Source organism: Gavia stellata, chromosome 8 (genome assembly GCF_030936135.1).
Source record: "Gavia stellata isolate bGavSte3 chromosome 8, bGavSte3.hap2, whole genome shotgun sequence".
Lineage (NCBI taxonomy): Eukaryota > Metazoa > Chordata > Aves > Gaviiformes > Gaviidae > Gavia > Gavia stellata.
This window is the reverse complement of record NC_082601.1, coordinates 21,193,456-21,220,143: the sequence shown is the minus strand read 5'-3', so window position 1 is coordinate 21,220,143 and position 26,688 is coordinate 21,193,456. Positions and strand designations below refer to the sequence as shown.

Sequence of the window (26,688 nt, the reverse complement as noted above, 5' to 3'; positions counted from 1 at the left end):
CTTTACTTTCCTTGGCCCGTCATGGCGGGACGTTGAGAGAGGATGGGGGGTGTGAGCGTTTGAGGGGCGCTGCGGCCGGTTTTGGCGGGCTTCATAGCGACTAGCTGGGTGAAGCGTCCCGGGCGGGTCGGCGCTTCAGCCCGGCTCCCCGGCTGTGCTGACAGCAGCTACGGCCTTTTCCATCTCTGTTCAATTTCCCCCTAATTCGGGTGAGGAAGAAAGACTCATAGGTACCACGCAGGGCAAAAAATGCAACCTGAGGAGCTCCCCGGCTGTGCTGACAGCAACTACGGCTTTTTCCACCTCTGTTCAATTTCCCCCTAATTCGGGTGAGGGAGAAAGACTCATAGGTACCATGCAGGGAAGAAAATGCAACCTGAGGGGCTTTATTCTTGTGAGGTAGGGGAACTCTGGCGGCACTGCACAGCTAAAATTCAGTCCCGCTTGAGGACCAGAACTTGAGTGCCCTACCTCCTGGTGGGCCCACCGCTGTCAATACGACAGTGGGTGGCCCTGGCTGTCTCGTGGCCTGCAGCGGGTCCCTAGGAGAGGACACTACGAGAGGCAAACACATCCCATTCACCTTTTCTGCAGCCTTCCATGTTACATAGCTCGCTAGCATGCCTCCGAACAGGCATTCTCTCCCGTCTGTAGTCCAAGGGCACGTTCAAGAGCGCTAGTCTTCACACAGGAGCCATTTCACCCGTGTCACAATTTCTGTTGCCCTTTCTTGTCCTTTTTGCCCAATTCAAATGTGTGTCTTTCAAGTGAGGAAGGGACCAGGGTTCATGACAAGATTCTGAGCTGTACGATGCACATTGTGTTCATTTTCTTGTAACAACTGAAAAGAGGGAACTGGACTGTTGTAGTTCAGTGCAAATTCACATGTACTGTGCTGTAAGTAGCAGAGAGCATTAAAAATTCAGGAGAGGATGACAGTGATGCTTCTGCTGCTCAAATCAGTGGTGAAATAAAATGTAGCACCTGTAAGTCTAGATGAGAAACAGCTAAGGGAGAACGTTACCTATAAAAATGCACGTGATATGGAGAAGGTGTACTGAACAATGGTTGGTTGGTCTGTGATGATACAAAAATTTTTGAGACACCAAGTGGAAATATTTAATGGTAGATTCAGAACAAAGAAGAGTACCTGTCTCTTCATATGATGTATAATTAAGATGTGGCATTCATTGCCACATGACATTGCAGGTGCTGAAAGATATACATGGCCTCAAAAAAGGGCGAATTCAAGGAGCAATCCATTAAGGGATGTGATGCTCCAAGAACATATCTGCTTCGGGAAGTCGGGGCTATGCAAACTGATGAAAGCTGGGAAAGGAAAGTTATTTGCTATTTTTGCTATTTTTCATGTTCTTATTCTCTTCCCTAAGCACATTCCATGGCCACTCTCAGAAATGGGGTACCAGGTTATACTGGCCTTTGATCTGAGCCAGTATTACTCTTCTTATGTTAGTACTGCTTAAGGATTAAGGGTTCCACTCAAATATGTAGCCCTCCTTGAGGCACTCTTACACTTGTCAGCTTATACCACTATTTATAAATGACTTAGATTTATCTAAGATTATTAATAATTTAATTTTTTTCCAGAAGTATTAGTGACAAGCATCTGCTATCAGTACTATCTGCTGTATATGTTAAATAAGCTCCTGCATCCATGAAATAATGGGTTTATTTTCATTTTAAGTACACAATGTTTTGCTTTTGTAGCACACAGGCAGGCCTTTTCTTCATTAAATGCATGTTCCTCTTTTGAATTACATGACTTCATTTAAAATACTGGCCTTCTAATGAATGATTCTAAAATGTTCTCAAACAGCAGAGTGGTGAGCTGAGGAGAGGATCACTGCATGCTTATGAGGAAATGCTTTTTGAAGATAAGAACTTCAATTTTTGAAGCTACTGCCTACAAATTCTGCTTTGAACTTCGGTTTGTACCAGACCTTCCCACAGAAACTGTCTGGGACTGGCCAATTTTATAGTGTTGTTAACTGTTCGTAATGAACTAAACCATTGGATGACACAGAAATATTTAAAATGCTGGATAAAACCTTGAATTAGAACATCTTCAGATGTTGGCATACTTTACCAGAAACTCTCGAGATTTATTTCAATCCCCTGATTCAGGAGCATATTTTTACTGACCAGTTGTAGTAGCCAAAATATTTTCAAAAATACTTGATTCACATTTCTGCCTTTGGAACATGACTAAAAAGCTCTTTGTTTAACAGCCTACCTCTGACTTTATATACATTTCTGTCCTTCCACTTTTGGTTTTTTTTTTTCAGAGAAGAATTAATTACAGAAGATTATGGGTCAGACTTATACAGGAATTAGATGCCTAAAACCCCTTTGATTTCTCACTGAAAAAAATGGGATTTAGTTATCAAAATACCTCTACAAATCTGAGTCTATGACAGGTTTTTTTGGCCTTGAATAGACTATGTGTAAAATCCTTGTTCTCGCCTATTTTTCTCCTGTATAATTTTATCGTCTTCCTGAAATAGGTAGAAACAAATGACCAAACAGCCCTTGTTAGTAAGCCCAGGAATAAAGGAGGAAACAGTGATCTCGCATCAGCTGGATTTAACATTATCAACTCTATCATAGGATCAGGCATTATAGGTAAGTACACTTTTCTTCACTAACCTGTGTTCTGCATTGTTTATACATGCATGACTACCCAATTTGGAGAATAACACTGTCATCTTACTTGCTGCTGCTGTTCCTAAAGATTTTCTTCTCTATTTTTATTTGCTTACTATGCATAAATGCAGAGGTGTCAGCTGAGATCACGTCTCTCAGTGATAAATATCCTACAGCCTTTTTGCAATAATGATCAGAGAGAACCAGTTGGGCAGGTGCTGATGGAACTTCACACCTAGGCAACACTTTGTCCACTAAAAATGATCTTTCTGAGGTTATTAAGCATGCTGGTCCAATTTGAGAGATTGATAGCATTTTTTTAAATCTGAATTTTTCTTTATTTTGCTTGTCACAAATAAGTAGTTGGAAAGGTTCTTCTATAATCTCTCCTTTGCTTATTTACAGGATTGCCATATTCAATGAAGGAAGCTGGTTTTCCACTAGGAGTACTGCTTTTATTTGGGGTTGCCTATATCACAGGTACTCTAAAAGCAGTTTCTGTTGTAAAGTGAAAATTAGTCTTGCAATGTTTAGCTGGTCTTGAGCTTAATGAAACCTTAAACAAGTATATCTATGACAATAAAAATGACAAATTTTTTCCTTAGCTCACTAATCCCTTGAGCAGATTAGTAAAAGTAGAGAATTATACTGTACAACATATAAAGCTGCTTTTTGTGTGCATTTTATTTTCTTAAAGCCTAGTTTCTTACACTAGGTCAAGTTGACATTTGGAAGAATAGTTCTTATTTGTGCCTCATAATCACCTGTTTTAGTCCACTTTTTTTACCCTAATTAAGAGACTGATCCTTGAGTGGGTTGTATATCACTTTTTTAAATATACCACAGAATGAAAAACTTTGGTTGTACTATGATTTTGAATATTTTGTTTAATTATCATTCATCAAAAAAATAATGGGTTTACCTTCAAAAGTTTTGAAAGTTTTGGACAAGTTTTGAAATCACATGGTAAATAAACTTGAACATAAGTAAATACATTGGCATCAAAAGGAGAATTTTTGTAAAGACTCTGTGGATTCAAGTCTTGACAAACCAAGTCAACATGAGCGGCACAAATTTTGTTACCTGTATGCTGAGCAGCAGTTGATGCTTTTCATTGCTTAAAATACCTTTTTTTTTATTGCTTAAAATATCTTTTAAGGGTCTGCATAAATAATTGAGGTTTGACTGGAGAGCAATATAACATAACGAACATGTGCCTTATGAATGGAAAATATTCTCTATGGCTGATGGCCAAATACATTAATGAAATCATATCATAAACATAGCTGAGAAATTTCAGTTACTTTTTTGTAGGAAATCTGATTTGTCCTTTGCATTTCTAAGTATTTAAAGACTTTATAGCCACATTAAAGACTTTATATTCACAGAACCTGTGAATTAAACTCACCATTTTATTATGTTAAAGATATGGCTCAATATATCTTGCACAAGAAAATTATAACTATGTTTACAACTTGTTGACTTGTAGCGTTTAACGTCCAGGCTAAGTATGTAACATTAGCATTTATTTTCCATAATTTTTAATGAATAATTGGTGAATAGCTGTTATTTAGCAATTCTCACTGTATTTCATTTTGGGGGATGTTTTTGAATTATACTGGTTGTAGTCCTAGATTGACAGCCAAATACAATTTTAGGTCATTTAATGATAAATCTTTTTCAAGTTTTGTGGGTCTAAGATCCCTTGCTACAAAGACTTAGTATTTCTTGTACAAGATTAGCTCAGTATGCAACATAATTAATACTGAACACTTTTTGGTATCTCTGCTTTTGTCTGCTCCCAATTATAGCGTAAGTCAGTATATATTGTGTAAGAATTGCATAAGATCATGGGAATCTCTGGATTGGCTTTCACACTAACAAACGGTAGAAATCTCCTTTGTAAAGACTGTGAAAATTTCATCATTTTAGTCATTCCCAGAAGATAATAAAACACTGATACAGTTCGCAGAAAGGAACTGTTCCTATCTCAGCGTAGATTACAACCTAAGTGAAAGCCAGATGACGGATAGATGTGATCTAGCTACTATTTGTCAAGACATCTGCACTAAGGTAATACATTCTGTGCTGTAACTAATCTGGACTGGAAAATCCCATGGTGCTCAAATTAACATTAAAGATTAGCTTGACATAACAGCAATATTTCAAACGGTTCTTCATTAAAAAGTTGAGGTTCAATCTGGGAGTAATTCCACCTGTAACATCAGCTCTGCCTCAAGGCACATTGCTTCATGGTTTTCCAGATAAATCACTTCATGTGTGTTTTATTTTAAAAGTATCCAATAAAAATGTTTATAATATTTTTATTGTAAACAATGGAGAAGACACAAAATACTATGCGGCTTTATCTTTCACAAACTTAGATAAATAGCTGAGTAAAGTGATTGAGAGTTCTAGCACCATGATACAGGCAGTCCTCTCATTTTACCCCCTTTCAGGATATAATCAAATGCTCGATCCATTCAGGAGCCCTCTGCATTAATAATTGAATTTTCCTTTTTTTTGGTGCCTGTGACAGGTCTTGTTCCCTTTGACCATGCTGAAAACCAATGAAAATTAGTCTGTTTCTGCTGTCCCTAATTGGGAAAGCTAGAATTTCTTTCCAATATGAGCCTATAACTCCTGGTTTTGGTGGACTGAGATCCTTCGTGAGATTTTTCATCCCTGCTCTTCCCAGTGCCACTGTTTTCCTTTTTACAGACTTTTTTTTTAAGGAGTGAAAAAGATGAGCAGTAACCAACCACAAGTTGGTTCATACTGTCTTTAACAGTAATTTTATATTTTAACAGATTATTCCATTATATTACTGATCAAAGGAGGAAACCTCTGCAGTACCAACACCTATCAAGAGCTGGTCAGAAAAACATATGGTCTTGTAGGTTATCTAGTTCTTTCAACTCTTCAATTTTTATATCCATTTATTGGTAAGATCACATAAAAAATAAATGTTTAAGTTTTATAAATAACAAGCTTTTTCACATTATCTCATTCTTTCACTGGTTAAATATTAAGAACTCTGTAAAGAATATACTTATTTATATATACATATGTATGTTTACATATATACATATGCCTCTTTCCTATTAAAAAAAAAAATTAATATTACTTTGTGTGTTCTGAAGAATGACTGAGGAAGAATTCAATGCATTGGAGGACCAGAACAATAGAAATTAACTGAAATGTAATAGCAGAGAAATTCATGATCACGCACTTAAAAATTAATAACAAAAGTAGCTATGAGAAATAGCAAAGAAAAGATTCTGTTCTAGAATGAGTAACAGAGCACAGATTTTTCAAGAAGAAATAGTAAAAGAACAAACGGATATAATCTGGGCAGGAATTAAATAGACTGGAATTTTAAAATAAAGTAATATTCTGAATCTGTCCCCTACAGTAGTAATATAATTAAATCGAATCTTAAATAAGTTTGGTATTTTTACACATGGGGCTGCAAGAGGCGGTGACTTGAGATACCAAGAGTCTGGATTCGGTGACCACAGAGTCCCAGATCAAAATTCCTGCTTTGGGAATAATCAGTCTGAATTTATTACAGGTAGCTGAGATTTTTAAGACAGTCAAGTTACTGTTACTGCAGGCAAAAATTTTATACATGTTGACTTAAAAAAGAGTATAATAACTATTTCATAAAGAATATGGAAAAGAATTGTAAAGATTTCAGTCCCAGTGGAACTAGTTATGCATATATATGTGCTTGGATTTATTTCTATAAGTAGTGTTAATGACTTACAATTTCGCAACAGTGAATATTTATGCATTAGTTAAGGTCAATACCTATATGTATGCTGTCTGAATGGTGAAGACCACATGAGTATATAAATATGTTTTGTGTGTATGTATACACACACATGCACACATATACACACTTCCAGTGTAGCATAAGATAAGAATGAAATATGAATGCTAAGGCCACAGTTCTTGTTAATGAGAGGAAGGAATGGAAGTCCATATCTGATATCTTCATCTATTTTCTCCTCCTTTCTTCTGGTTTAAAGATCTTGCTAACTTTTTACATGAGCTAGGAAGTCCTGTGCATTTGATTGCAGGACTGATTATTAGACTAACACAGGAACTTTACGAAATAGAAACAAGAATTTGAAAATAAACTGACAAAGAATTGCTGTTAGAAACAAACAACTTTAAAAAGCCTTTTTTTCCTCTTCTGAAGTAAGTTGATATGGCAAGTCAGCACAACAGCCTTGCTTATCAGACTGGATTCTTGCTTAGGTTGTACCTGTTTAAAAAAAGAATAAATTATAAAGGGGCGCTTTAAAGAATTTTTTTAAATTTTGTTTTATACCTGAAACTTAGAAGTTGTTGGTGCTAACCAGAATTCATACAAAAGGGATAGTGCAATATAATCCTGAAGTCTACAAAATATGTATATTAAACATTTGTCAAATATTTCATATTTGACTTGTACTAACAAAAAATATTATTTTCTTTAAGCTATGATCAGTTACAACATAATAACAGGAGACACTTTAACTAAAGTTTTTCAGAGAATTCCTGGAGGTAAGATGCATTTAAAAAATTCAGAACGGGGAAAATGTATTGGATAGGAATATAGCAGAAGTATTAGGGATTAGCATCCTGTGTCAGTCTGAAGTCCTACCTGTTACTTTGCTTCTAAATTACTCTTAAATATAGTTCAAATTAAGAATTTCTGTATGCATATTTGTATGAGTGGTTTTTTGTGGTTTGTTTTTTTTTTAATAAGTCTTTCTCAAATGAAAACTATGAATCCTAGTCCTTGGTTGTCATTGGAGTCATTGTCAATGAAGAGACCACATGCTTCAATGAAATACTAAGCAAATAGGAGGAATCTTCCACAGTGGTATATTTACCTGGTCATCGTATTCTGTAATCTTTTTTAGATAATTCCTATAATAATCATTTGAATACTGAAACTGCACTTTATCTAGTGAAAAATTCAGGATGACTTGCAAATAATATAATGGATTTAATGCTTACTTAAGTGTATCTGTAATAGTTGGTCATGAACTGCATATGTAACTTTCCGTTCTCTTAAATATTCACTGTAAAACCAGATGTGGCATTTTGAGCTTTCTGACTCATGCAATTATTAACCTTCCTGTGCTGTAAGTTTTCACAGCAGAATCAGTGGAGCAATTTGTGTGCATGTTTGCCATCTACTTTAGCACAAAGCCAGCTAAGTTAAAACATTCTTCACTGGCAAATTAAACTAAAAAGAACATGTCTGCAATGAAGTGGAAATTAGTATTTGTATGAACTGTTTGATTTCTACAGGAGGACTATAATTTTCAGCAGGTGAAGCCTGCAAGGTGTGGATGCAGTTTTAACTGTCACACTCTTGTTCTGTGAATACCTGATCAGACTTATAGTGACAGTGAATATCTAATAATTGATATACAATATGACTTTTGTAATAGGAGGAATCCCCAGTATGGCACATCGTTTCACCTAGCTGGTAGAATGCCTGCCTGGAAAGAGGTGGGAAAGCATTATAATCTCCCAAAGAATAGGGGGAACTGAACACAGACTTTCCATGTCAATTGCCAGTCACTTTCCAGCCATAATTATTCAGCAAGCTTTCATTCAAGCCCATAATTCATGGTAGCCTGACTGAAATTGAGATATGTTTCATTTTAAGTTGTCATTGGCTTGAAAAAAACACCAGTTGTACAAATAAATCCCACTGAATATCCAGGGAATATTAGAACATTATTGTTGCTTTCACATGATAATCTGTATTTTGCAAGTGGAAGCCAGCTGACAGCAAGAAAGGAGGTGCTCAAAAGAAACCTCAAAATTAACTTATTTTAGGATCATCCTTTAAGAATTTCCTTATCTTCAACAGCACAGTAATTGATGGCAACAGGCAGTGTGAAAAAATCTTGAAAAGTAAATGGCAGAAAGAAGTAGTAGAATGTTTTACTTGCAGTCTGCCAGCATTGGCCTAGGCATGATGGAAGAAATTAATACTAATCTATAAATGCCAGACTTCCAAAGTTTGTTATAATATATCCCATATGTTATGCATTTGGTTTGAATTGGCAGAATTTTTGTGATTATGCACATGCTGTGTATGGCTTCCTCAAGGTTAGTTAATGCATAATCTTTATTTCAGTGTTACTTAGTTTGAATAAAGGGGATAAAAGCCTGGTGAATATCAGAGTTTGTTATTGATAGCCTTTCAAATGTAACTGATCTGTTCCTCATGTCAGTCTGTCAGAGGAATAAATTATTTTCTTTTTTGCTTTAGTTGGACCAGATAACGTGCTTACTGACCGTCACTTCATAATTCTTATTACCACCATCATCTTTACCTTGCCTATATCTTTATATCGAGACATAGCAAAACTGGGAAAGGTAAATCATAGTAGCAGTTGATTTTGGTTTACTTTTCTGTATGCCATTAGAAAATAAGTGCCAGTCATAACTTAATGTATTTGAACTCAACTACATCTGGCTAGAGCATGCTAAATATTTTAGAAGTTCAGACGGTCTTCTGTCCCAAGAAATATTGGAAAACTTGGAATAGTTTAAGCAAAACTTTGGTCTCCATATGAATCACTGGAATTTTTCCATCTACTGCTAGTAGAACTCAAATCTTGTAAAGCACTGGGTGATATAGGCCTGATCTTGAAATGCTGAGGACCGTTGATTAGAAATGTTTAAATGGGTATATCACTTAAAATTAGAAAAATAGTTGCAATTGGCTAGTTACTCAAAAAGAATAACAAATTAAAAGATGATGCTCTAGGACAAGCTTTCTAATTATAAATATTTGACATGTGATATTTAGAACTTTACTTGGTTGCTAATTACTCTTTTAAAAAGTACATTATGGTGCTAAGAGGACAATCTTTCAGCAGCTTAGTGACTGAATTAATGTTTTTACCTTTACAGGTATCTCTTGTTTCTCTGATTTTAACCATTGTCATCCTGATTATTGTGATGGTGAGAACAGTAACATTCAGTCCACAAGTGTGAGTATTCTTTACACTTGCCACAAAGTGAATTATTGATCATATGTAATCTGTTATTTCACTGTTATATATATCTGCATCGTTTTGGAACATGGCTGTTTTGGGAGAGACAGATAATTGAAAAAAATAAATCTGTATTAACAGTAATACGAAATGAACTGCTAAAACATACTTTATCCTCTTTTTTTTTTCCTCTGTTGCACATAAGCAAATTCAGAAAAAGTCTCAGAAAACCTACAGATTAATTGGAAATTGCGGGTGATAGTATTAATAGCAGGTGGCTTCTGAGTGGCCATGTGAGGTTGTCTGTCATTTGAGAAATCTTTAATTTTGTCCATTATTGTCAGGTGGCCTATATTTACAATCTTAAAATAGATAGTATCTTAGAAATATTTCTTTTTCTGTTAATATAATGATTTCATAATAAAAATTGAATTCAAATAATGAAAAGAAAAAAGAAAACACAATAATAAAAACTATCCTGTCATTTGAGAAAACAGCAATAAAAGCATGAAAAACTGTTTTCCAGCACTCATACTCTGAAAGTTGTATTTAACATTGGACATTGGGGCATTCTAGACAGTTTAGTATACATGAATATGTATTGTGGCAATATTTTTAGAATTATATTGCAAGAAAGTGTTATGAATCTGTTATCTTTCCTTTATGGCCTAGAAGGTCTGCCTTTTTCCTTATCCTTTAAATGTGAAGATATATTAATAAAGACAACAAACTCTGTTTCTGAATGTGCTGTTTTATTTATTGGAATAGTTTTAGATAGTATTTCTAATGTTTCTGTAAGAAGTGGATTCTTCCACCATGATTGTTTCAGCAGTGTTACGCATAATTGTTCATTTGTCTTACTACTGTGATACGTGGGTTAATTGCAGGGCATTCATGTTTAATGCTAGGAAGATGCCTAGAATAACAGTTGTACCAGATGGTGTTGTCTATCATCCATAAAATGCTGCACTCAGAACAGTGTGGGACCTCCCCCCCCCCCCAGTCTTTCTGAAGCAACATGTTTTTCATACTGTGTGTTAAAGGGGTATTTGGAAGGGTAATCTCAAAATCCCCTGTCAAAAAAGCAAGAAGCGATATATAATGGTTACTGATGACCTTGTTACTATGGCAACATTTCTTCTCAACAGTTGTGATGCAGTGAAAATTATGGAATGCATGGCTTTATTTTTTCTTACAATAAGTAATGTTGGGTTTTGAGTGATTCTTGAAGTTTTACTTTTTAATTCATTAGAGACTTCCATTTTTGCCTTTACACTTCTTGTTTTCAAAAATGCATCTGGCCAGTTGATAAACTATTAATCAGAATTTTTTGCCTCACGAACATTCTACCAATGTCTATTTTTACTATTTGTATTTTTCAGTTAGAAATAGACATATACTTTAGTTATTAAAACCCTCTCCTAATATTTTGTTAATGGTATAATGGTATGCCATCTCTTTTTTTTGCAATGAGAATAAAAAACACTAATATATTTTCATATGGGTCCCACCATAGTATTATAAGAAGTGAAACAAGTAAATAACACATTTACTGTGGATCCTTATTAAAATAAAATAGGAGTTGAAGTTTTCAAAGAGATTTTAAAAAATCACGATTATGAAATGCTGTCCTCATGTATGTCATATAGGAAAAGAATTTGTACAATCCTAGATAAAGGCTTGATGGGGCTAAGAGAGAATATTTAATCCCTACCATTGTTACATGGCAGAACTTGTCACTGATGACAGGTGATTGTCTAGTTTGTTCTTGGCAATTCCATGATTTCCCATTCCAGTTCTTAACTAGCCTTTTCTTATGAATTCTTCCTAAATGTGTATCGTATATCTCTTTTACTGCATTTCATGTTGATTGGTTCTTGGCCTAACCACAGTGGATATGGACAGCAAACTGTTCATTCTTTTTCAATGCTTAAAAAACACCTGTAAAGAGCTGTAACTTGTCCCCCTTTGGTGATCTTTTCTATAAACTAAACAAACACAGTTCCTTTAATGTTTCTCTTCTTGTCATTTCCTGTGCTACTGATCATTCTCAATGGCTGCCTTCAGTTCTCTGTAAATGAAAGTGATATTGTGGTGCCCCAACTGCCTGTGGTATTCCCATTGAGGAGCAGAGAAGAAAGACTGAAGAAGAAGAAGACTTACCTACAAAGTGTCTTGAGGTCCCTTTCAACTGTATCTTCTGGGGATTGCCATGCTCCTCTTTATGTAACCTAGTTTGATGTTTGCCTCTTTGGAAAATAGCATGACATTGTGGACATGCTTGGAGTTTGCAGTCTAACAGAAGCACCAAGCCCTTCTCTGCAGAACTGTGAGCTGGTGATTTTTCCTTTCTTTTACTCTGTTCTCATGAAGTTTGGGGTTTTTCTGATTGTTCCCCCCACCCTCTTCTCGTGAAGCCTTTTTTCCCCCTGCATAACTGTAGAATTTGTCATTACAGAATTGAATACTGCTTTATCAGATGATTTCTCCATTTATCAACATATTAATGATTCTTCTTTTTTCACCCTATTCTCTAGCATGCTTGTGTTAACTGCGCATTTCATGCTTTCTGTTAAGGATGCTTCTTACTTTTTGTTCCATTATTCAAGTTACTGTTGTATGCATTCAAAAGTGCTGGACTTAGGTCAGGTTCCACTGGAATCCTGTTTGGATATCTTCCCACTTCGATAATTACTCTCTGAGTAGTAATCAGTTCTCACTTACCTTTAGATTTTTCAAAGTGAAGATTGCTTCCCTCTGAGAGGTACAAGAAGATTATCTGGGGATGATAAAACTGTCTTTTTGCTTAAATGCAATCCATGTTCTAGTTGAAAATTATATCTATTATTTGGACAAAAGGGAATATTATCTTTCCTAGAAACTTTCTGCAATGTGTGAGACCATCAGTGAAACGACGTTATTACTGTTTTTAATGATTTGCTGTACTTGAAACTGTAGGCTGAAAAACAGCACTTGTAAGTCTTTGGAGTGTTGCATTTTTATTTTATTTTTTTTAGTTGCTTTGGGAGTAGAGTGGGTTGTTCAGGGACGTTATAGGAATGTTATTTTCTTGTTAGTTCTCAGGAAAAAAAAAGTATTTATGATGAGGGATTATTTAGTTTAATTTATTTCCTTTTATGACAAATATGAAACTGAGGTACTTTTTTTCAGTTTGGTTTTTCATTAATATCATCCATATGATTATTGTTGCCTGAAGCACATAATGAACCTGTGGATAAAATCCAGTGTCCTGGACCTAGAGTTTACTCTCAGTAGTTTAAGATGTTGGATAAAAATACATTTTGATGATCTGTTCTTTACTTTATTTCCACCTGCTTATAGCTGGGTATTTTTCTACTGTGATCAAAAACAAAAGGTTAGAATTATCTCAAACTGTAAATGTGCTGTATGTTAATGCTGCATAAAATAACTTCATGCTTCAAAGCTGAAACTAACGTTCATTGCTGTAAAAAGAAATATTTTATGTAGCTTATAAAGATGGATCATTTTAATGTGGTGTTCTTTTGGAAAGAATGTCATGATGTCAGTGTCTGCATAATACATAAATCCCTAGGAAAAATTTCAAGAGCATCTGCTACACATAAATAGGATGTGAGAATTACTCAACTGGCAGCTGATCACAGGGATGAAACACCAAGTGTTCAGGAAAATAACTTGAAAGTAGAAAGCTGAATCTTTCCTTCATATAAATAATACAATAGTAAGCAAAAATAAACTTTAATGTGTGATAAAATTAAAAAAATAAAACTAAGCTACTGTATATTTACAGAACTGCTAAGTAGTTCATTAAGGAAGATAGAGGAGTTAAAGCAGCTGTAACTAAGTGGGACTGACATATACCTTTGCCTCGTCTGTGTTCTTTAACAATGAAGATTACTTTGATTAATATAAAATTCAAGGAAGATGTGAGCATTACTAGTTTTCTTTCCATTATATTGATTGAAGTTATATTCACCATCTATAAACTTTTTCAGATTCTTTAAATTTCTAAAGTTTAAAAAAAAAAAACTAAAAAGGTATTTTACCTTAGAATAGAATTGAATTGAAATTTTACAATTAATTTCCTAAATGTCTAAATCATTGAAATAAACCTGAATTAATCTGCCATGTGTTCCTGAATTATTTTGATAACTGCCAGTTTGCACCTAGACTTGGCAGTTTGTCATGTATCTTCAATCCGAAACAATGGAAATATTTTGCTCATTCCAACATGTAGCTCCCCTGTCAAACATATGATTTTGCTTCCTCTCTGGAAGTTAACTTTGTTTTCAGTCAGTATTTCATACCTGCAAGCTGGGTTGAGATCAGGGATGTATGTTACTCTTGTCCTACTTAAAGATATTTTGCTTCTGATGCACTCTGTTGCTGTATTATATTTGGCAGCATTTCTACATAAATGACAGAAAACATTTTTGCATAGCATGGATCTTAAGATGGAGAATATTATACAGAAAATGTTTTACAAGAAATAGAAGTTATGCGGTTTTAGACTGCCAAACAAATTTGCCCAACTCTTGCTCATGATCTGGATGTGAAGTGCCTTTTACCCCATTAGGAGGTCTTAACCTTTGCCTGGTTCATTTGTTCTTTTCATTTTCCCCTGTTCTTATGTAGATAGACACAAATATTTTCAAAACCTTTTTAAACTCACTAGCATGTTTATTATGCTATACTGTCCCTTAAGTATACTGAAGACTGAGTAGAGTTTTATTTTCTTAACATCTAGGCTTTCATTGCTAGGTTTCACTACCTTGCTATGGGCAGTTCTTGTTAGTCTGTCTTGCTGTTATCTTTCTTTCAGCTGAGACTTTCTCCTGTCTGGCATCTCTCTTGGAACGTCTTTTCGTTCGATCTTTTATTATTTTTGTTCTAAGAATCGCAGTTATATTACATCTCAGCTTTTACTTTGTGTTACAACTTCTACTATATATGATAGCCAGTACAGCTCTCAACAAATGCATTTAGTTTCACAGATGTATTTCTTCTGTTAACTTTCATTGTGTTTCATCTGACTACTTCTCCTTCTCCAGCATGAAAAAAACTTTGTGTTCATGCAGGCATAGCCTGTGTTTTTATACACTGAGTGAGGAGCAGTAAGCTATCTGTTTTTGTCATTCATGGATATTCGCAGCTACTGCTATTCTTGTATGAGCAGCAGTTAAAATCTTCCGCTAACAATTCCTAACAAGAATGTAGGTCAAACTGGTCAGAACCAAGGTCCTTCTCAAAAAAAAAAAAAACCCAAAAAAACCCAAAACCCATCTTGAACAGTAGCAGCAGGATTGAAAAAGCAGAACAGGTACAGTGTTAGCTGGGATTCTTGTCATAAACTCTTTCAGCCTATGTATGCATCTGCCTACACAGACGCACGTATTTATATGAATATATGTATGTTTACCTTGACACTTGATATTTCCATTAGGTGCCCTTTGTCTTGTGAGTCATTTTAAGTGATTATTCACTGTATGGCTCTTCTGTAAATAACAGCTACTGTTTCCTGACACAATTTTCTTTTCCAGTCTGAAGTCTTATTTTATATAGACACTTTCATGCCACCTGCACCCTCTTCCAGGATTTTTGCATAAGTCTGTATGTCCTGCAGACTGGACTTGGGGGTGATCTGTTGTTGATATGGTCAGAACTCTAGAGCTATTGACTCTTAGTTCTAAACGTTCAGAAATGAAATTTCTTACTGGGTTGCTTTCACTTCTTAGTTTACATATCACATCTGTGTGACACCCCTCTATTCCCAAGGTATGAAAATGTTTTTCAAAACACATGCAGCAGTATATGACTTACTGTAAGAAAAAGTCATATACTGTTGCATATGTCATATGTACCAATGTGCATTGTATGACATTGCAATCTGCTGGTAGTGTTCAAATCATGGATCTGAAATTCTTCCTGCATTCCACAAGTAGAATGGAAGGAATTTATCTTCTTATGCTGCTAAATAAGCAGGATTTTGTTATTTTGGATTTTTTTTCCCCCAAATAATACTCCTAATCTGATTTGTCATTCATCCATAAAGCAAAGCTATATTTTGGTCTGTTGCATATTGTTAGTGCATAAGCTAACACTATGCAGCGGGAAGACTAGCTCCTGTGTTGCTTTTTTCTTTAATTGATTATTTGGCCACTTTATTCAAACTGTTTCAACTGAAATTCACATGCTTTCTACATTCCATTTTTTTAATCCCTATTTGTAGGAGCTTATAATACAGCTGTACTGTTGCACAGGATGTAGCATTTTCACAGAAATTAGATGTGTTTCAGACAAAAGCATTCTTTATTTCTGTGCATTTAAAAATATTTTGGTTTATAGGGTATTAGATAATCTAAGTGTTAATTTATTAATAGAAAAGAGGGTAAGGAGACATTCACAAATTCTGTTGTCAAAGGATAATATAAACCAAATTTTCATTCTGTGTGTTTGATATCAAAGCTAACCTCTAGTGGTTACATAATGGAACAGTTGTAATGTTAGCTTTCTAATTTCTATTTTTATTTTGGAATATTATTGATTTTTCTTTCCAATCAGATATTAATGTTTTCCTGAAAAATAATACATTCAAAATTATTAATATGAATTGTCCACAAACATCTCTAGAAATTTGATATCAGTGGCATGAAGTTAAGGGAAGCTACTCTATAAGGAACTACAGCAGCTCTAGCAGGTCGGAACTCCTATTTCACAAGACAAATGCCAGATATCTCTATTTCATCCACAGTATTTGTTACATCTACATGCTGAGTCTGAGAATATTTTAGGAGGGCCATATTCAGCTGCTTAAGACTAGAAGCAGTATGTTACAGTAGTCAAGAAAATATGCTGCATCTAAGGACAAAAAACTGAACTTGATTTTGATGCTCAGGTTCTGTTCACTTCAAAGTTAAGCTTGGCAACCACAGCTTAAGAGCTGAAAAGGTTCTCTAAGTCTGAACTGAATGTGCATTAGATGCTGTAAATATGTTTTTTTAATATAGAAAAGGAAGGACTGACTATTTGAGCTCTCAAGAAATAGTAAGATACGAGTTCTAAAAGGGGAAACAGCAACATCTTTTTTGTCTTTTTTTTCTTTTTAGGGGGTGGGAGTGGAGTTTAAACATTTGAAAGCAATGAAGCCTAGCACAGCATATGCCACTATGGCTGTCAAAACTAGCTAGTTGTCACCAGATAGAGGGAGAGACAAAGCTGCCATTGTTACCTTCATAGAGCTGGTGTGAGTGCCATACTGCTTTCTAGGGCAGTAGGAAAATAGCAGCTAAGGCCTCAGGTGGCAGCAGTTTTTTCTCTAAATAAAAACAGAGCAATCAAAGTTAGCAGCAGCCAACTTTTTAAGGGCAAGCTTCTTTATACTGTTCCTTTGTCTGTGCTTTAATACTACAACTATAATGTTCAACTGGCTTGTGAATGTCATTTGATATTTTTAGCAAATTGTAGTTCTGGAAAAGGATGTTTCATGTCCTTCTCCTTTCCTTCATTTTGGCTCTTTATTCAGAGAGGAAGTTCATGTATCAAATGGATTTTCATAAAGCTTGCTGATCGTTTTCTGTGGTGCTCCTCTAAGAATTACAATTACCACAAGTCCAAAATTGTGGGCATATCTTAGAGGAGCAGATGTGGGGGATATTACATTATTGCCTGATTATAAAAATCTCCATATACTCTCTTACACTTTGTTTTATCACTCCTTTGGGAACTAGCAGAATCCCTTTACTATGAGGAACAGCTGGAACAGGTGTAAAGAAAGGCAAACTGCCTCACTTGATGTGTAGCCTAGGAATAAAGTATCTCTAGAATGCATGTATTACATGTGCAAATTCAAAGGAAGAAATTGCCTCTAAATAGTCAGAAGAGATTTTGGGTTGAGATAACCTTAGTCAGAATCAGTAACAGCTTTTACTTTCCCTATTGCTGTTTCTTGGTATATGATGACTTGAAGAGTTTATTTACAAGACTGGTCACTGAAACAGGCTGACATTTTTGGCTGTAAAAAAAAAAATGGTTACAGAAATACTTTAGTCAAAACAAGGGAGGTGAGAATGGTATCTCCCTAGTTTCAACTTACTGTTGATGAACACTGTGGTCTACCTCAGAGAGTTCTGGAGGTCTGACTAGCAGTTCTGTATTACAGCAGAGTATTTTATATTACTTTTAATAACTGATAGGTGAAAAGAGGATAATCTAGTAAAACAAATATCTGTTTTAGACCTAAATCAGAAAATGCATGGATATTTGCAAAATCAAATGCAGTACAAGCCGTTGGGGTGATGTCATTTGGTAAGTAATTTTTTTTTGTATTTTCAATATTCAGATCAACTGTAATAAATTAATTTATTTAATATTTTGGACCTAGAAATTGCATATTTTTAATTGTATTTTTTTATATTCATATTAAACTGGTTTAGAAAAAAATGAAGTTGACTTTGAGTCATCCATAGGTGAATTTGGTTGTTACAGTTTAAGACATTATCCCCATCCATTGCCCACCTGGCCGTAGAGGCTATTGCCACTGTAGCAGAGACAGTGGTATGGCATGTGAATCCAGCTCAGTTGTCCAGGTCATCTTAAAACACTTGCACTGATAGGGTTAGTCTAATTGATAAACTGAGGAAGCTGTGATCATTCTGCATTCTCTTGGATAACCTCTAACAGAAAAATTTTAGACTGCAGCGTATACGTTTGCAGAGAGTGCCTGTTGCTTCCCATTTCTCACAATGAACGATTCAGGTGAGTCTCAACTTGTCTCTGTTATCCTCATTCTAAAATCTCTTTCTGCCTGGAGGATCTGGTATATTACTTCTTGTTTACACTGTGATAATCTGAGGCCTCCCAAATGCTTGCTGCAGCCTAAAATGGATGTCATAGGAAGTCTGAAGGTAGCAAATGGCTCTGCAGATTTAAAAAAAAAAAATCTCAAAACTGCTATTGGGTTCTTAAGCAAAAGAAGAGCAGGAAGAGGAAATAGAGGTGGAATGGAGGTGGGGAGGGTGGGAAATGGTGTGGCATTTCAGGGTAATGTAATCAGAATCATCTCAGGATGAATATAAACCTTCATCAAATCAAATAAGTAAGTAAAAGTTCAAGCCATTTATCTTTGCCACTTGTTGCAGGATTAATGTTTGTATTTAATAATGAATAGATTCAAACTGTGCTGTGTCTCCTACCTTGGAATATATACTCCGTAAATTTATTTTATATGCATATATGCATGAATTCATACATTTGCTTCAACTGTTATGTGTGTTTCAGCATTCATCTGCAACCATAACAGCTTTTTAATATATGGGTCTCTGGAAGAACCCACATTAAAGAAGTGGTCTCGAGTCACACATGTTTCTGTCTCACTCGCTGTTGTTATCAGTGTAGTGTTTGCTGCATGTGGATATATGACTTTTACAGGATACACAGAAGGTAAACTACTCGATGCCTCAATTTTGGTGCTTGCTGTAATCCTTACATTTCCGCCTTTGTGTCTAACTTTTGCTGTTAATATCTTCATTATTATAAAAATGCCAAAATCATACTATGTTTGGACAGAAATAGTTAGGACATTCCTTGTAGTTACCCAACAACCAAAACAGGATACAAAGATATCAGCTACATGCTAACAGGTGTCAGATTCCCAAGGATAAGCCTCACTGGTGAAAGTTCCCTTTGAATACTTCCATAATCAAAATACTTCTGAATTCTAAACATCTATAATTTAGCCACATGGTCCATTAGCAGAGAGCAGTAAGAACAAAAATTGCCTTGATTTTCCTACAGGGTGCTTGGCATATATTTCTGTACGTTCTCCTGTACCTTTTCCTGTCTGTGCATCGCAGCTCTGACTTAGAAATCTATTTCCTATCTTTACAACAGCTGTTCTGCTGTAACTAATCCTACTGTCACCTCTGTGTGTATATGAATATACATATATGTATAAATACATATAATCAATGCTACATCATACTATTTAACATCATTTTGTTGAAGTGGAAAAGGCGCTTTCAGAAGAGCAAGCCATAAATTTGAGTGCATTAGCTTCTTCAGGAAAAATACTCATTTCATAAGCAAGCAGCAGATTTTCTGTTATTTAATAGTGCTGTTCCAAATCGTAGGAGAAGGCTTCCAAGCTTTTGCCTTTCCTGATGAGCAGCAGCATGTAGTTGAGAAGAGAACTGTAAGATGAGGTTTACTGGTTGATCTGTCCTCCCTTTTTCCTGCCCCCAGTGCTGTTTATGTGGAATAACTTACTGTGCTAGATGCAACTGTAGCTAGACTAAGTGCAAACTGGCTGAGGTACAGAAAGCTCTGACTGCAGCTATCCCTCAGCATACGACTCTACTGAAGCAGGTTCCATCTTACCTTCTGTCTCCCCTGTTGAATACTTTTGGCTGTTTTGTCTAAAGTACACCTCATTGCTTCTTCAGTGCCATTGTGATCCTAAAAGTAGTAAATCATATGACAGTAGAGTAATTGGGTAACAAGACTTGGTAGATCATCTGATCACTGTCTTGCAGTGTCTCTTGTGCCTCAGAAACCATTATTACAGATTCTTTTCGGTAAATACTAAGCAAGATGATGATTTGAATTCTCTAGCAATGCTTTTGCTGTTAGATGTAAGAAGATTCACTAGGTAATAATCTATATGTTTATAATGGGCTTTCAGGATCAGAATATTTGAAATTCTTCACTACAGCTTACCAGCTATGAGTAGATACTATCAGGGAAATGCAGTTCTCCAGAGGTAACTCCCTGGTCTTCCTTGTGTAATTGTTGTTGTTCTAGGAATTACATTTTTAAAGGAAATGTATCTTTTATATACAAGCTTTCTTTTTGAATCTGTCATATATTTATTTAAACAAACACCAGCATCTCGTACAAAATCTGTGCTAAGGTGAAGATAACAGATGACAAACTCTAATGCGTATATGTTAAAAGATGTTTGAAAGTTAAATGCTACTTGAAATAAAAACACTGCTACTAGCAGGATAAGGTGAAAGTTCCTCCTGGATGTAATTTGTGACTGCAACTACAGTTTCTTGGTATGTGTCAGGAGAGGGGATCAGAACGTCTCAATTACTCCAGTAACTCCAGTAACTTACACTTCAGTTTGCAAATAGGCAAATGACATGAAGTTCAAACTAATTGATGTTTTGCTATGCCTCAGGAGATATATTTGAAAACTACTGTAGAGATGACAACCTTGCTACATTTGGAAGGTTTTGTTATGGAGTTACTGTAATTCTGACCTTCCCCCTTGAATGTTTTGTGACCAGAGAGGTAAGAATTTATTGCATTCTCCCTTTAACAATGTCGATATACATTAATAATATTCTCACATTATTAATACGTATTGTAGATGAAGTCAATGGTTGATCTGTAATAAATATTAGCATATCCTATCCTGCTGCATGCAATGAGTATGCGGTACTAGTTGTACTGTTTAGATTCTGGTAATATAATGTTGCATTACATTTATTATAGTATTATCCAACATCATACTAATAATTACTTAATAATATCAGGGCTGCTTAAAATTCCAAGTTTGGCATAAATGTCACTGTTGTTATGTTGACAATAGCTGAAAATAGCATATTTATCATGCTTACTAGTTTTGCTTTGTGGAAGTGTCTCCATCTAGGAAATCCATCTGTTCAATAAATAATTGCAAGTGGTTTTTGTTCTGTAGTGGCCAAATGAGAAGAAAGTAAATATACCCTAAATCCTGCAGATGTAACTAAGTCAGTCTTGCAAGTGTTCTGCAATTTTAGTAATGCTTGTTATGAGTTATTTCTGCAAGCGGATGAAGATGTTTTCTTGAAGCAAGATAGGTAAAGTTCAGTCAGTGTATTCTCACCCATTCTTTCAGTTTCCTAAGGGTAGAAGATTTGGAATAAACTGTTTGTTAACATAAAGAACAAAAACAAGGTTTAAAACTGTGGTTCTGTTTCAGGTGATTGCCAATGTGTTTTTCCATGGGAACCTCTCAACAGTTTTCCATATTATTGTGACAGTAGCTATCATTGCTGTGGCGACTGGTGTATCATTAGTGTATGATTGCCTTGGAATAGTTTTAGAGCTAAATGTAAGTGAACCTATATACTCTTTTATTTAATAAATCACTTTTTTATAAAACAGAACTCTGAAAAATCCATAGCTCTACTGAAAATCTTATGTAATTCAACATAGTAGTCAGTAGAAATGTTAGTAGGAAAAAAGGGAATTATTCAACTGGATAATTAAAGGAGGAAGGAAGTTCAAGAAGTAAAGTTCATATGGGTGGGGAAGGCTTTTAGAACAGTTCTGGAGATATGGCAAGTGGCTGTGACTTACCAAATGTATTTAAACTGCAGTGGAAATCACTAAAATACTCATCCTAACTGTATTGCAGGACTGAATCTAGCATTTCTTTCTCTAATCCCTGCTTCTGATGAAGTTGGCAAATTACTAAACTCTGGGGCAGATCCTAACGACTGCCTTGTGCCAAAGGGGCAAAAAGCAAAGTGGCGGGGGTGGGGTGGGGGTAAGAAAGAAAGAACTAGTAGTAGTGAGACCGCAGAGATAGTGACGGGAATTTTTCCCTGCTTTGGGCTTAACAGGGAGCAAAACTGAGTAATTTCGTAACCTGAGTGTACAGTTTTTAGGAGGAAACTGCTTTGTTTGCCAGTAAACATTCCTGTGTCTGATACACCTCGTAGAAGAGATGAGGCTTGCCAGGCAGGCCACACAAGGCACTTACTGACTTGAACCAGTTTTAACACGTTTATGTAACCTTTTTGGTTGGCTGGAACTGCCATGTAGTCTACTGGAGTCCTAGACTTACTAGTTAGCATAGTAGACTTACCAGATTAAATCAGTCTGTTTTGGCACAGAATGTACATTTAATCAAAGGAAATCTTAAAAAAATAAAAAATAAAAAAATTCCAATCTACATTTATGGTAAACATTGTTTGTCCTAACAGTTTACCTTCAGTTTCAGGTCAGCTACTTTTAATAAATCAAATGTGGAAATATGCTTCAGGATATAAAAGTTAGAAGGTAGAGAAAACATTTTAAAGGCAGCCTTTGCTTCTATAAAGAAGTATTTTAGAATTGCCTCCTTATGTCCCTGTCCATGCATTCATTGACAATTTCAAGCCATATATTGCATGCTTATCTAAAACCGATGGAACAAAATGGAGGGAGTTGTTCTTTATGCTACGTGATACATGTACTTATACATACGTTATAATACATGTGCACTGTTCTGATCCACAGTGTAGTTTATCTGCTAACCGAGCAGTAATGAGTGATTTTGTAGCAGTGGTTTAGCAGGTCATGCTTGCACTAATTATATAACAGGTCTGCATATTCAGATAAGCTATCCAATTACCCTCTGTTTAAAATAATTACCTACATAGTTTTTTCCTCAGTTAATTCTTTCCAAATTATAACTAGCTCAAAATAAACAATATTCCTATTGGTTTGGTCAGGATGCATGTTTGGATAAAAATTTCTCATTCATGGCATCTGGTGGTAATTTCTTTTCCATCTTTTTTCACCTCTATTTTTACATTACAAGTGCAGAAAATTCACCTCTGTGTGTGTGTATATACACACCAATAAAAGTATTTAAATGTGTGCGTGCATACACACATGCCTATTCTGGCCAAATACCCGAATACTGCTACAATGAACCTAATTAACTATGTGTGCCCATATATGTCTATATATGTAAATGTGTTCTACATTTATTATATGCTATAATATGTTAAGAATACATTTACACCAGAGAACTGCCAGTGAGTCTTTCTAGCATGAGTAAATATGTGTGATTCCTATTTGGAATTGTTTTAAAATAATCACTCAAAAGCAAACATTCCATCAATGCAATATCTTTACCTAGAGAGGCCTAAGCAATTACTCAATAGTCAGGCTGATAGCTTGGTTCAGTTACAAACAGAAGTTGAGAACCAGGCATTTGAGTGGGTAGCTCATCGCTTGTGGGGTTTGTTTTCCTTTTTAAGAGAGAATTTGACAATACCACTGTACGTATTTATTGGATGTAATTGTTGTGCTTAGAAAGATTGTTCAGTCTTGATTTCCACCGGTAGATAAAAATGAATAGGCAGAGTCTCTACATCTGAAAGAAAGATGATCAATCTTCTCAGCAGGCTTTCTGTCCGGCAGAAGACCTGTCATTTGGCTCTTCACCTCAGATGGCATTTGCTACTGTTTCTCTGACTCTGCTTACTTTTTCCCTGCTTTCTGGTTTTAAAACAAAACACAAGCCATGGTGTTTGCCCTGTGGTAATTCCCCAGGGAAACCATTCAGTCATATGGAAGTCAAGAGTCGTGGGATTCTGCTGTGCTATTCTTTTACTGGGATGCTGATTTGTGTTGCTTCACATACTTAAGAGTCTCTGTTTTTATGAAGAAGATACTTTGTGTGTGTACCTATTTTTGATGTCTGTACTGATCATTGTTAACAGGTTCTACCATAAAAACATACATAAGTTTAAACAAACAATGATGCAAAGATACTCAGTAGGCTGTATTACTACCTCACCATAATTAAGTTGAAACACAGTGTTTATTAAGTATGTGACTAAATGTTCAAAACTTCTGCATAAAAATGCTCTCTTTTGGCATGTAACTCATATGTTAATCTGCAGTGGCTTTCCTATAAAAAGCATTTAAGCAGGCGTTTTTTATCTGTCCCTATCTAAGAGAGTATTTGAAGAGGAGCTGAATTTTTAATAATGGGGGGGGAGGTTCTACTCTCTGCTTTCATCGGGAAGTCAACCTAAATCAGGTCATAAATGATGTAGAATTTGATCAGAATTCTTTAAACTGCTACATGATGTTTGCACTTGTTTTTTCTTTAAGGCAGTATTATATCTAGACTCCTACATGGAATGATCTTAAATATTTTCAGTCAGTTACAGTATTGCAGAACTATTATGTTTGGACTTTCACTGTACTTCTGAAGCTGAGAAACTTCTGCTAATCAGATTTAATAGTACTTGCAACATAAAATATTACTCTGTATCGGCAAAGCAAAAGCATTTAAATAAATCTGAATTATTTCAAGTAGTTCTACAGAAATTTTTGCAAGTAATTTGTGATTTTGAAAAGAAATTTTTCCATATAGCAACACTGGAAAAGGCCTCTATTCTCTGGCTTTACTGTTGCATCAATCTAATCACAACCATTTAAAAATTTAGGTTTTTGTTCTTCACATCTAAATATATGTGCTTATGAGGGTTTTTTCTATTGTTGTTTCCCACACACAGGGAGTTCTGAGTGCTACCCCACTTGTTTTTATCATCCCAACAGCGTGTTATCTAAGGCTGTCCAAAGAGCGATGGAACCATTCAGATAACCTCATATCCTGCCTGATTCTTGCTGTCGGTGTGCTAGTGATGACAGTTGGGTTTGTTTTGACTATCTTGCATCCCCAGGAATGCAGCCATGGAAAAGAAATGTTCTACTGCTTCCCTAGTAATGTTTCTTTTCACAACAGTACACTTCCACCATAGGTAGCACGCCAGTCTCCAGACTAGATCAGGTACATCTTGCAGCAAGCCATACGTGCCAGTTTAAAGGATAGTGGAACAAAGAGCTTTTGTGTTTTAATATGCACTAAGAATTTTAAACTGTGTAACTGTATTTACGTACTTGGTTTTATGCTGCCATCTTTTTCCAGATAAGACTTAAGTTTTAGCTGTTGAAACAAATTCTCAGAGGTGCCTTTCAGTAGGCATTGCTTGAATAACTTGCAAACCTATCAAAAAAGGCTGCATTTTTTTAACTTAGTCTTCAATGCTGTTTAAAAGCTATAAATGAAATGTTTAGGAATGTAAACATCTCCTGTGTTTCATTGCTGTCATTCAGTTTTTATTTATTTTATAATCTTTTAACGTATATTTATTAGCACACTATAGTATCGGGATTTGTTCGAAGTCCTGGGAAAAAAGTATGTCTGGGTTTCTCTCTGTGTATTAAACTTCTGATGTTAAATTGAAAGACCCCTATTAATTCTGTCTTTGATTTTGCAATAACTGTCCTTTAGTGCTGAAAGCATCCCTTGTACTGGCTGTTGAGTCAAGGGCAATTTTGTATTCTGACTGAACTGTAACTGATACAATTCAACTGTAACTGTTACAATTTATGGTCTGCTAATTAAAAGACTTTGCATGAATAAATCCACATAGGGGAATTTAAAAAGATTCAAGCAGACAGTCTTCGTAAAAAAATTTCAGGATTGACAGAGAAGAAAATGACACGCACAACAAACACATCTTACACTTATAAACCTATTTATTATTTCTGAAACTGGATTGAAACATCGCTATATGCCAGGCATGTACAGCTTGAGCAAGTTCTGTAAGAAAACATTCTAAACTTGGTTATCATTCTAGTCCTCTGATTCTTTTCAATATATGGCTATTGATTTTGTCATGGTTAGTTAAATTTTGGTGATTTGTTATGTTCTCTAAAATTCATCTAACATTAAGATTCATATATACATCTATGTATATATATGTACATATATGCATATATAAAAATACATACACACACATATGCCTGTAGAGTATGAGTAATTTGAAGTTGAGAATGAGCAATATGAGTATCCTCTGTATCAGTGCTGGGATTTTCAAAATGTTTTGTTATCAAATTAAACTGTGTACTTCGAGTTAGTTTTTGCATTATTGTAATCATTGTAGTTCCTTTTGCAAACAATTTCTTGACAACTAGATGTATAATGCTACTCTATTTTTATGCTGCTAAATGAGGTGTTGATGGTTTTTGTCTTCAGTTCATCCTGCATGAGAAAGCGATTTCATTCAAGACTTCTAGTTAAATAGATCTTCAAAAAAGGGTCACTTGATGATGATAATACTCATAACACACTTAAAAGCAGTACTTTCATAATAAATGTTTTAAGTATTGTTGGGGTTTTGCGGGTGGTGGTGGGTTTTTATTTGTTTCTTTTTAAGTTGTAAAGCTATTG

General features: G+C 35.3%; 1 protein-coding gene across 1 annotated transcript; it reads left to right on the top strand.

Moving 5' to 3' along the window:
- Positions 1–2,531: 2,531 nt before the first annotated feature.
- Positions 2,532–25,213, top strand: SLC38A11 (solute carrier family 38 member 11). Its single transcript, XM_009817440.2, has 11 exons — positions 2,532–2,643; positions 3,070–3,144; positions 5,475–5,609; positions 7,153–7,218; positions 8,951–9,057; positions 9,598–9,677; positions 17,914–17,984; positions 18,957–19,118; positions 20,860–20,972; positions 21,646–21,777; positions 24,968–25,213. Exons 2-11 carry the CDS (start codon positions 3,084–3,086, stop codon positions 25,211–25,213), a joined length of 1,173 nt encoding a protein of 390 aa, XP_009815742.1. The 5' UTR covers positions 2,532–2,643; positions 3,070–3,083.
- Positions 25,214–26,688: the final 1,475 nt, after the last annotated feature.

Bases quoted from the DNA above. Each gene is read 5' to 3' on its own strand.
- SLC38A11 (XM_009817440.2), top strand. From the start codon at position 3,084: ATGAAGGAAGCTGGTTTTCCACTAGGAGTACTGCTTTTATTTGGGGTT. The intron at 3,145-5,474 runs GTACTCTAAAAG...ATATTTTAACAG, and splicing joins TGGGGTTGCCTATATCACAG to ATTATTCCATTATATTACTG. The intron at 20,973-21,645 runs GTAAGAATTTAT...GTTCTGTTTCAG, and splicing joins AATGTTTTGTGACCAGAGAG to GTGATTGCCAATGTGTTTTT.